The sequence below is a fragment of the Oncorhynchus tshawytscha genome, linkage group LG28, assembly GCF_018296145.1.
Source record: "Oncorhynchus tshawytscha isolate Ot180627B linkage group LG28, Otsh_v2.0, whole genome shotgun sequence".
Lineage (NCBI taxonomy): Eukaryota > Metazoa > Chordata > Actinopteri > Salmoniformes > Salmonidae > Oncorhynchus > Oncorhynchus tshawytscha.
The window spans coordinates 17567730-17580492 of record NC_056456.1 but is presented as its reverse complement, the minus strand read 5'-3'; the positions used below and the strand labels follow the sequence as shown (position 1 = coordinate 17580492).

Below are 12763 nucleotides of genomic sequence, written 5' to 3'. Positions count from 1 at the left end.
TCCGAACCACCAACCATCAGCTCGGGCCCTTCCCTGCCTGCTGAAACAAACAAGTGCTCAGCTGATGTCAAGCAAAACACTCACAGAAAGCCAGGGTGACAGGAGTGACCAAATGCACTAATAAAGGGCTTTGGTGACAACAAGGTGGTCATTGAACGTCAGGGTGATATCATCGAAGGTTGACTAGGGGTAGCCTTACCAACAAAAGTGATAATCTTCTTATTTTGCTGCCTTTACCAATACAAGCAGTTGAGTAACACAAACAGTGTGGGATCCTAATAGAGCATGCAACTTCAAGAACTGAACGTCCAGTGAGCCAAAGAAGGCCCATTGTTCTGAGAACACTACAATATCTGACCACTGTCTTTTCCCCAGCAATCACATGATCTCCTCATGCCCTCCCCCCTTGCCTCACTGACCCCGGCTACTGGGTTGGTGTGTCTGTAACACATTTGTGTTCCCAGGGCCCGCTCCTTCAAAATACAGTACACACAGACATTCAGTTGAAGTCGGAAGTTCACTTTTCACCTTAGCCAAATACATTTAAACTCAGTTTCACAATTCCTGACATTTAATCCTAGTAAAAAATGCCCTGTCTTAGGTCAGTTAGGATCACCACTTTATTTAACAATGTGAAATGTCAGAATAATAGTATAGAGCACATGTTGTCAGTTCTGCCCACAAATTTTCTACAGGATGGGGTCAGGGCTTTGTGATGGCCACTCCAATACCTTGACTTTGTTGTCCTTAAGCAATTTTGCCACAACTTTGGAAGTATGCTTGGGGGTCATTGTCCATTTGGAAGACCAATTTGCGACCAAGCTTTAACTTCCCGACTGATGTCTTGAGATGTTGCTTCAATATATATCCACATATTTTCTCCTCCTCATGATGCCATCTATTTTGTGAAGTGCACCAGTCCCTCCTGCAGCAAAGTACCCCCACAACATGATGCGGCCACCCCCGTGCTTCACGGTTGGGATGGTAATCTTCAGCTTGCAAGCCTCCCCCTTTTTCCTCCAAACATAACGATGGTCATTATGGCCAAACAGTTCTATTTTGGTTTCATCAGACCAGAGGACATTTCTCCAAACAGTACAATCTTTGTCCCTATGTGCAGTTGCAAACCGTAGTCTGGCTTTTTTAATGGCGGTATTGGAGCAGTGGCTTCTTCCTTACTGAGCGGCCTTTCAGGTTGAATCATTATAGGACTCATTTTACTGTGGATACAGATACTTTTGTACCCGTTTCCTCTAGCATCTTCACAAGGTCCTTTGCTGCTGTTCTCGGATTGATTTGCACTTTTCGCAACAAAGTACGTTCATCTCTAGGAGACAGAATACGTCTCCTTCCTGAGCAGTATGATGGCTGTGTGGTCCCATGGTGTTTATACTTGCGTACTATTGTTTGTACAGATGAACGTGGTACCTTCAGGCATTTGGAAATTGCTCCCAAGGATGAACCAGACTTGGAGGTCTACAATGTTTTTTACTGAGGTGATTGGCTGACTTTTCATTTTCCCATGATGTCAAGCAAAGAGCAACTGAATTTGAAGGTAGGCCTTGGAATCAATCCAAGATACACCTCCAATTGACTCAAATGATGTCAATTAGCCTAATCAGAAGCTTTTAAAGCCATGACATAATTTTCTGGAATTTTCCAAGCTGTTTAAAACTTCTTACGGCTAGGGGTTCCGCCTCGACAACATTCCTCTGAAAAGGCAGAGCGCGAAATTCAAAAATATTTTTTTGAAATATTTAACTTTCACATGCTATACACCAAATTAAAGCTTAACTTCTTGTTAATCTACCCATCGTGTCCGATTTCAAAAAGGCTTTACAGGGAAAGCACACCATATGATTATGTTAGGTCAGAGCCTAGTGAAACACAGCCATTTTCCAGCCAAAGAGAGGAGTCACAAAAAGCAGAAAGAGATCAAATGAATCACTAACCTTTGATGATCATCAGATGGCACTCATAGGACATCATGTTATACAATACATGTATGTTTTGTTCGATAAAGTTCATATTTATATCCAAATCTCAGTTTACATTGGCGCTTCATGGTCAGTAATGTTGTGCCTCAAACATCCGGTGAATTTTCAGAGAGCCACATCAATTTACAGAAATACTCATAATAAACTTTGATGAAAAGATACAAGTATTAAGCACAGAATTATAGATACAAGTCTCCTTAATGCAACCGCTGTCAGATTTCAAAAAAGATTTTAGGAAAAAGCAAACCATGCAATAATCAGACAAAAACAAGCCATGCAGATACCCGCCATGTTGTGGAGTCAGTAAAAGTCAGAAATGGCATTATAAATATTCACTTACCTTTGATGATCTTCATCAGATTGCACTCCCAGGAATCCCAGTTCCACAATAAATGTTTGTTTTGTTTGCTAAAGTCCATCATTTATGTCAAAATAACTAATTTTGTTAGCACATTTGGTAAACAAATCCAAACTCACAAGGCGTGGGCATGTCCAGGCAAAACTTCAGACGAAAAGTTCAAAAAGTTTACAGGTCGTAGAAACATGTCAAACCAGAATCAATCTTTAGGATGTTTTTATCATAAATCTTCAATAATGTTCCAACCGGAGAATTCCTTTGTCTTTAGAATTGCAATGGAACGCAGCTACCTCTCGTGTGCGCGCATAATCAGCGCATGGCACTGCCAGACACCTGGTTGAATCAACTCTCATTCTCCCCCAATTCACAGTAGATGCCTCAAACAAGGTTCTAAAGACTGTTGTCATTTAAACTTCAGAGTGTTTTCTATCCAATACTACTAATATGCATATATTAGCTTCTGGGCCTGAGTAGCAGGAAGTTTACTCTGGGCATGCTTTTCCTCCGAATGTGAAAATGCTGCCCCCTGTCCCAAGCAGGTTAAAGGCACAGTCAACTTAGTGTATGCAAACTTCTGACTCTGAATTGTGATAGTGAATTAAGTGAAATAAATCTGTCTGTAAACAACTGGAAAAATGAAGTGTCATGCATAAAGTAACGGACTTGCCAAAACTAGTTTGTTAATAAGAAATATGTGGAGTGGTAGAAAATTGTGTTTAAATGACTCTAACCTAAGTGTATGTAAACTTCCGACTTCAACTGTATACTTAACAATGTAAATGCAACAATTTCAAAGGTTTTACTGAGTTACTGTTTATAAGGAAATCAGTACATTTAAATCAATTCACTAGGCCCGAATCTACGGATTTCACATGACTGAGAATACGGATATACTTTTTTTTTTAAAGTAGGGGTGTGGATCAGAAAACCAGTCTCATGCAGCATGACAGATCTCCTTTGCATAGTAATCGAGTTGGTTAACTGCCTTGTTCAGGGGCAGAACGACAGTTTTGTACCTTGTCAGCTCGGGGATTCGATCTTGCAACCTTTCGGTTACTAGTCCAACGCTCTAACCACTAGGCTACGCTGCCGCCCACTCTTCAATGGCTGTGCGAAGTTGCTGAATATTGGTGGGAACTGGAACACGCCGTCATACACGTCGATCCAGAGCATCACAAACACGCTCAATGGGTGACATGTTTGGTGAGAATGCTGGCCATGGGAGAACTGGAATATTTTCAGCTTCCAGAAATTGTGTAGAGATTCATGCGACTGTGCATTATCACTCTGTTCACATCAGCAAACCGCTCGCCCACACAATGCCATACATGTGGTTTATGGTTGTGAGACCGGTTGGACGAACAGCGAAATTCTCTAAAACGACGTTGGAGAAGGCTTAAGCTAGAGAATTGAAAATGTAATTCTCTGGCAACAGCTCTGGTGGACATTCCTGCAGTCAGCATGCCAATTGCACACTCCCTCCAGACATCTGTGGCATTGTGTTGTGTGACAACTGCACATTTTAGAGTGGCCTTTTATTGTCCCCAGCACAAGGTGCACCTGAGTATTTGACTGCTGCTTAATATACCACACTGGTCAGGTGGATGGCTTACCTTAGCAGAGGAGAAATGCTCAGTAACAGGGATGTAAACAACTGTGCACAACATTTGAGAGAAATAAGCTTTTTGTGCGTATTGAACATTGGACGGTACTGGGCAAATGTTACGTATCCAAAAGGTGCCCGTCCATCCTTTGGATACATCATGAAAGTTTGAGTCATGTCTCTGTACATTGAATAAAACTGAGTCAGCAATATGGGCCTACTACAGTATCAAGCTATGGGATAGAAAGTCCCCATCCATCCATGACTCTGGGACTTCTGATAGGGAGGGATATAGCCCCAGGGGAGAGGAAGGGGCCTAGGGGTGAGAGATAAGAATAAAGGGACGAAAGTTTGCAGAGCAGCCGGTGGGAATGTACACCCAGCACAAAAGTGAACTTTACCCTGCTCAGAGGAAGCACCGAGTCTCCACCATAACTCATCTAGAACAGAGAGAGGGGAGGAAGGGAGAGGGTTCCGTGGTAGCCCTCCCAGTGAATCTCTCAGCCAGTCACAGATTTCCTCCTCTCTTCTGGCTGAGAAAAAACACCATTTATCCTGCCTAGACATCCTTATCCGTCTCTGAGAAATAGGGCTGATCTCAGAGCTCATTAATGTCTAGTGGGCCAGGGCTATACATCACTAACTGGTCCATGTTCCATTACGCCTTTATTCAGCCTTTATTCCTTTGTGCCTCCATCATTCAGCACAAACAGATCCTAGTTTAGTCAGATGGTTAAACCTGTGTCCTCCGTGGCCCCTTCATTCTGCTTCAACTGATCCTAGTGCAACCCTAACTCATCCTAGTATAGTCAACTAGCTAAGTCGGGGTCCTCCATCCTTGCCTCCATCATTCAGCTTTAACTCATCCGGTTACATTGTTGGGGGATGGGGATAGTCTGGATAATCCATCTGTAAATGCTCTACAGATGGTCACACCATCAACATACTATCTGTTGATAAGCAACTGCTTGCTAAGACCCATAGACAATCAATTAATTAAAAATATAAAATGACATGGAAGCTACAGTATAAGGATCCCAGACTCGTACATTCTGCACCATGGGAGCGTCCTACATTCACATATGGTCACCGACATGAACTCAGTCTCAGCATGACCACAGACACGTTCACTCATTCAAACCCACCCCCCTCCATGTCTGTCTGCACATCAGTCTCTTCTCTCCCTCTGTACTGGGAGATTAAAGCTTCTGGATACAGACGGACGGGCACACACACACTAATTACCGACAGTCAATCTGTCTGAGTAGCAGAACCCAGCCATACAAACTGCAGCAGGAAGGGGAACAGAGCCCAAATCCTGCCTGAATAAACCAGCTTTACTATTCCATCACCAGAGGGGAAACAGACCAGGATAGAGCATGGCAAACAGGGGATACACCGTCATCCATCTACTTTTTAAGAGTAGATAAGTGTTTTCCTGTGCATCTTCTCAGTTTCTCTGTGCAATGCTAAATGTACAGCAATGTGGATGTACAGCAGATTCTTAACTGTACATTAGAGCTAGGAGTAGGACTGTGTATGTAATTAAGTTGAAGTGAGTGCAGGCTCTAGTGTCTAAGTCGTAACTACACAGAATAATCGATACAGTCCAATAAGTGTTGAGAAGCATAAAGACTACAATACGTTAGACTGGAATGAATGGACTGATCAGATAGTCAATAGTACATTTCATTTAATGTCACTACTTCACAGTGATCAAGATACAACCCTGCTCCTTTAGCACAAACAGAGCAAGACCGTGATGAAGTCACCTCCTGATTAAAAAGTCACAAGACTAGATTTCCCGGTGAGAATATCACATGACCTTCATCTGGGAGGTGTGGAATTCTGAATAGATGAACAAATATGGTCACGTAGAGGACGCAGTGATTCAAAGTAACTGACTTAACTCATTCCATCTTTATAAACATGAGTATAGACGAGTTAAAGTCAATCAAATAATCACAATTATTTTGAAGTTATTTCTTAATGAGTGTAAAAGTTGACTAAACTTAACCCTTTGTGAAATACAACCCAAGTGTTCAATAATAAGTGTTAGGCATTTGGCAACAACATGTAGTCAAATCTGGATAATTCTACACACACACAAACGTGTGATTCCTACTAGTACACAGGGCTGGGGCACTCCTAGTTAGCTATTTGGTGACATCATCAGCTCTACCAGCTCATCTCTCAGCAAGATGCCAGAGTCCTGAGACAACACGAGTATGTCGTGAGGCAGGCGGGGGAAAGCCTGGGGAACACACTGCAGCCAGAGAGTGATATCATCAAGTATCGTCTGCTTAGACACTGTTCGACATCCCAGGATCACATGTGCTCTGGAATGATACAGTATGAAGCAACAAGCTGGAGGCCTATGTTCAGGGTTGATATGATTTCTATGTGCTGTAGATATACAAAATACTGTGATCTCCCTAACACACGGTATACTGTTGTGATTAGCCAAATGAATAAGAGTATGGTCGTCAACATTTACAATTCATTAAGTTAAAATAATAAATTGGCAATATAGGCAACTAAATTTATCCAATGACCTAGCTAAAATGATAAAAATGAAGACTAGTTAAATAGTTGAATTCAAAATCGCATCACAGGCTGGGAGAGAAGAAAAGTGACCTACATAGCTGGGGCAAGACATGAGCTAACAATAACACCGAGAAAGAAACAAATCTAGCTAGCCAAGTCTACCCACTGCGCCTGAGCACAATAACCCTAGCAAAAATGCTAACATACCGTATTTCTACTGACGCTACAGCGCAAAAATGCTAACATACTGTAGGCCTTGTCAGTGATGGAACTCTGAGGTAGAAATACCACTGCATTTCATTAGTGATTCTGCTATGTTTTAAAAATAGGGTGGATATGGATGTGCTAGTCTTAATATGGCCCACTGCTTTGGAGTGCACACATCCTGGGCGTTGCAGGTAAATGCACACATTAGCACAGCAAACATTCAAACTTGTGCCAGCATTTAAAAAAAAGAGATTGATAACATCAAATCCTCACCAAAAGAGTAATAATGAGTCATCACATCGATAGTGAGCTATATTCCTATCCCTTGCTCCATTTGCCCCACCCTCAGTCTCTCTCTAGCGCGCTGCCTTTCTGTTTCTCCCATTGCTCTCCCTCTCCCTTGTCTGGATGATGATAGGGGTTGTGTCAGAAGCCTCACATCAGCCCTGTCCTCCCTTGCAGTATGGCTGAAGCTGACAGGCCAGTGCAGCGAACAAAGGCATTTACACAAACCTCTCCCCTACCGGGGCTTACCGCCCGCCGTAGAGCTCACTGAATGGCTGGCTGGCAGGCACTGGGGATATCATTAAGGGAGGGAAACAGAGAGGAGTTTGGTTATGTTATGTTCTCTTACTAACCATACCCTCAGTGTTTCCCCATGCAGGTACAGTAAGGCCCCTAAGCAGCAGCCAGTGCCCAAACATACCATGTCCAATACTTTCAGGCAGGGAATGACAGATGGAAGCTAGATGGAAGGGAGCACCTTTCCTATGTAATTAAAGGGGAATTACTGTCACACACTCCAGAGCCTTTTGAGTCACCAGCGGAAAACCCAAGACACACAGAAAGTATGTCAATCAGCTCCATATAGTGCAGCACTGCGTCGTGTCTCTAGGTAAGATGAAACCACGCTAAAAAATGATGGTTTCCATGGGGAAATACCATTGTTGACAGTGAACCCTGCAAAGTTTTACCTGGATTACAGTCCCTCTGTCTAGATTGACGTTTGTGTACGATTAACAAAGCAAAAATCAGACCTACAAGATTATGACTACGCACTCACAGCCACACTTTAGGAGAAGGAAGAAGAAAGAATTCCATTGATGTGGGAAATCTTGGGAGTGCAAGGCAAGGTGACACAACCACGATGAAATACCTTTGGTGTATGGTCACTCCCTTGGTCCAATCATGTACCGTTGACCTAGCACATTTCATTGACGGTAACGCTAGGGCATTAGAGTCTATTCACATAACATTTCTGCCAAATCAAATCAAATTTTATTTGTCACATACACATGGTTAGCAGATGTTAATGCGAGTGTAGCGAAATGCTTGTGCTTCTAGTTCCGACAATGCAGTAATAACCAACAAGTAATCTAACTAACAATTCCAAAGCTACTGTCTTATACACAGTGTAAGGGGATAAAGAATATGTACATAAGGATATATGAATGAGTGATGGTACAGAGCAGCATAGGCAAGATACAGTAGCTGATATCGAGTACAGTATATACATATGAGATGAGTATGTAAACAAAGTGGCATAGTTAAAGTGGCTAGTGATACATGTATTACATAAGGATGCAGTCGATGATATAGAGTACAGCATATACGATGAATAATGTAGGGTATGTAAACATTATATAAGGTAGCATTGTTTAAAGTGGTTGACGTTGAGTGTGAGGTTATTTTCCTGACACCACACTCCGAGGGCCCTCACCTCCTCCCTGTAGGCCGTCTCGTCGTTGTTGGTAATCAAGCCTACCACTGTTGTGTCGTCAGCAAACTTGATGATTGAGTTGGAGGCGTGCGTGGCCACGCAGTCGTGGGTGAACAGGGAGTACAGGAGAGGGCTCAGAACGCACCTCTTGTGGGGCCCCAGTGTTGAGGATCAGCGGGGAGGAGATGTTGTTGCCTACCCTCACCACCTGGGGGCGGCCCGTCAGGAAGTCCAGTACCCAGTTGCATAGGGCGGGGTCGAGACCCAGGGTCTCGAGCTTGATGACGAGCTTGGAGGGTACTATGGTGTTGAATGCCGAGCTGTAGTCGATGAACAGCATTCTCACATAGGTATTCCTCTTGTCCAGATGAGTTAGGGCAGTGTGCAGTGTGGTTGAGATTGCATCGTCTGTGGACCTATTTGGGCGGTAAGCAAATTGGAGTGGGTCTAGGGTGGAGGTGATATGGTCCTTGACTAGTCTCTCAAAGCACTTCATGATGACGGATGTGAGTGCTACGGGGCGGTAGTCGTTTAGCTCAGTTACCTTAGCTTTCTTGGGAACAGGAACAATATACACCAATGCGCCCACACTGCCCCGAAGCTCTGTCCAAACGTTAATAGGCTATGCCTCGCTTGCGATACGGTTTTGGAACTTGACAATTCTTTCTAGCTGATGTGAAGGTTAAGACTAAAAGGATAAATTACCACACATCTTTATAGGGTTAGGGTTCCCACGCGGCCATATTTCCATGTTAGAGCGCTTGTTTACGGAAGATAGAGGTGACCATCTGTTCTAATTAGCCATCTAGCATCTCCGAATACCCATGTGTAACGAAAGAAGGATCCCAGAAAAAAATTATTTAATACTGTCGGCTGCAACTGTGTTACACAGGTTAAAACCAGTGTACACTGTCTGGAAAACATTAAGGACACCTGCTCTTTCCATGACATGGACTGACAAGGTGGTGAACCCAGATGAAAGCTATGATCCTTTATTGAGGTCACTTGTTAAGTACTTGAAATTAAATTATGGCCAGAAAGACAAATTCAACTCCCTCTTTCATCGAATCAGATGGCCTATTCATCACGAATCCATTTGATGTTGCCAATTATTTTATATGATTATTTCATTGGCAAAGTGGACAAACTTAGGCGGGAAATGCCAACAAACGAACAGTGAGCAATTGTATTCATGCATAAAAAAAATCTAATAATGAAAGAAAAGCATTGCAATTTTGAATTTTGTAAAGTTAGTGTGGGAGAGGTGGAAAAATCAATCAATAATGACAAACCTCCTGGCATTGACAACTTAGATGGAAAGCAACTGAGGATGGTTGCTGTCTATAGCCACTCCTGTCATATTTTTTTATCTGAGACTAGAGGAAAGTCGTTGTCCTCAGGCCTGGAGACAAGCCAAAGTAATTCCGCTACCCAATAGCGGTAAAGCGGCCTTTACTGGTTCTAACAGCAGACCTATAAGCTTGCTGCCAGCTCTTAGCAAACTGTTGGGAAAAAATGGTGTTTGACCAAATACAATGCTATTTATCTATAAACAAATTAACAGGCTTTCAGCATGCTTATGGAGAAGGGCACTCAACATGTACTGCAGTGACACAAATGACTGATCGGTTGAAATAAATTGATAAATAATAAGACTGTGAGAGCTGTACTGTTAGATGTCAGTGCAGCCTTTGATATTATTGACCATAACCGGTGGTTGAAAAGAACTTGTGTTATGGCTTTTCAACCTCAGCTCTGAATCCACGATATGGCAATCGAATAGAACTCAAAGGGTACTCTTTAATGGAAGCTTCTCTAATGTCAAACATGTAACGTGTGGTGTACCGCTCTCTAGGCCAATGACCTGCCACTGGCATTAAACAAAGCATGTGTGTCTATGTATGCTGGTGATTCAACCATATACACATCAGTAACCACAAGCACAGTTAATGAAGTCCCTGAAACGCTTAACAAAGAGTTAAGTCTGTTCTGGAATGTTTGGCCAGTAATAAACCGGTCCTGAACATTGTATTTGGTACAAATCATTCCTTAAGTTCTAGACCTCAGCTGAATATGGTAATTAATGGTGTGGCTGTAGAACAAGTTGAGGAGGCTAAATTACTTGGCGTTACTTTAGATTGTAAACTGTCATGATCAAAACATATAGATTCAATGGTTGTAAAGATGGGGAGAGGTCTGACCGTAATAAAGAGATGCTCTGCTTTTTTGACACCACACTCCAAAAAGAAAGTTCTGCAGGTTCTAGTTTTGTCTAATCTTGATTATTGTCCAGTCGTGTGGTCCAGTGCTGCAAGGAAAGACCTAGTTAAGCTGCAGCTGGCCCAGAACAGAGCGACACATTTTGCTCTTAATTGTAATCAGAGGGCTGATATAAATACTATGCCTGCCAGTCTCTCTTGGCTAAGAGTTGAGGAGAGACTGACTGAATCACTTCTTTTTTTTATGCTCAAATAAACAGCAACCCTGGTTTCAAAAAACAGATAAAGCAACACCTTACGGCACAATGCCTCTCCCCTATTTGACCTAGATAGTTAGTGTGTATGCATTGATATGTAGGTTACGTGTGCCTTTACATTTTTTTTATATAGTTCTGTCTTTGAGCTGTTCTTGTCTATTGATGTTCTGTATTATGTTTCATGTTTTGTGTGGACCCCAGGAAGAGTAGTTGCTGCTTTTGCAACAGCTAATGGGGATCCTAATAAAATACCTCCCAAAAATACACAGAAAAAAATGTGAAGGGATACAGTTTAAAGAAGGATTTTTAAGCCTTGAGAAAATTGAGACGTGGATTGTGTATGTGTGCCATTCAGAGGGTGAATGGGCAAGACAAGATTTAAGTGCCTTTGAATGGGGTCTGCAAGCAGGTGCCAGGCGCAACGGATTGGGTCAAGAACTGCAATGCTGCTGCGTTTTTCATGCTCAACAGTTTCCTGTGTGTATCAAGAATGGTCCACCACCCAAAGGACAGCCAGCCAATGTGACAACTGTGGGAAGCATTGGAGTCAACATGAGCCAGTATGCCTGTGGAAAAGTTTACACCTTGAAGAGTCCATGCCCAGACAAATTGAGGCTTTTCTGGTGGGGTGGGGGGACTACATATTAGGAAGGTGTCCTTAATGTTTTGTACACTCAGTGAATTTTGAAAATTTGAAATTATATTGATGTGATATGAAAGTAGAGGGATTTATGTTTCTACAACCGTATGGCAATTGAAAATCGATTCACGTTTAGATTGAGAATGACAGTTTTGGTTGCCAGAGCCAGTTACCTCTGAACAGAACATATGAAGTCCTTGGACATTATAAAGGAGTAGCCTCGCCTACACTCCTTAACAGTACATCTGGAACTATCCTTGACCCAAATACTACATGGTTCTTCCCAGGTTCCCACACCACACGTCTCAGCTGTGTTGATATGAGTCTAGATACCTGGCATACACAATTCTTCAATTTGCCCTGAAAAAAAATGTAGATGTTTTGTGAATAGAACTTTTTTGGAAAGTCTAAATATGCCTATCCTGTACATAACAGTATTATGAATTTAGTGATATTGGGTTTGGATAACAACAGTGCCAATATCTGAAGAGAACCCGCATTAGTAGAGTTGTGGCAATACAGAGGGGAGACGCAGAATGTGATGTATACCGCCTCCACATTAAGAACAACAATATAGGCAACGGTATAGCTCAACTTAAATGACTTGACTACCTGGTAAAAAAAATAAAGAAAACTCCATTCCATAGAGCAATTATTCCAAACTGTATTGGTTGTCAAGTAGACAGCCAATGTAGTCCCGACATAATGAATCCTCTCAGCACATAACCTTCATGGAAAATCCCCATATCCTTGCTCTGCCTCTCCGCTGTGTGTTCCTCAACAACACTGATGGAGAATGAAAAGCAGTCGGTTTGAACTCCAGGTTCGTACATAGTCTTTCACCACCGTTGCCAGAGTGACTCAGTGGCACTCCTTAGAGCGTACGTTCACTCTACAGTATTTACTCAGCAAATCACTGGGATGGCAGTTGATAGTGAGTGGAAAAACAGGTTAGAGAAAGACAGGGCGGAGAGGTGGAGACTGGAGAGAGAGAGAGCGAGAGAAAAAGAGGGTGGAGGGGGACAAAAGAGTTGGCGAGACAGACAAGAGGGTGGGCCTTAATTTAAGTGTGTCCATACATACACAGTATCTAGTCAGCATACAGTGAGACGACTTTGCGAAAGCTATGTAAACAACCAACCATTGAATGCAACTATCAAACACAAAACAAACTGACAGAAGGTCCCAGCCGTCTATTTTGGGAACAATGCAAGG

General features: G+C 42.5%; 1 protein-coding gene across 3 annotated transcripts in view; it reads right to left on the bottom strand.

The window, feature by feature from the left end:
• LOC112226845 (solute carrier family 22 member 23-like) overlaps positions 1-12763 on the bottom strand; it is a 53131-nt gene that overhangs the window by 19591 nt on the left and 20777 nt on the right. Inside the window, exon 1 of one of the 3 annotated variants that reach the window (XM_042308150.1) lies at positions 12161-12401. The exons of the other annotated variants lie outside the window; for them this stretch is intronic. Within the exon in view, the coding sequence (XP_042164084.1) occupies positions 12161-12188 (28 nt within the window). The 5' untranslated portion in view covers positions 12189-12401. Of the gene's footprint in view, positions 1-12160; positions 12402-12763 lie in introns of those variants that run through there. 3 annotated transcript variants of the gene reach the window in all.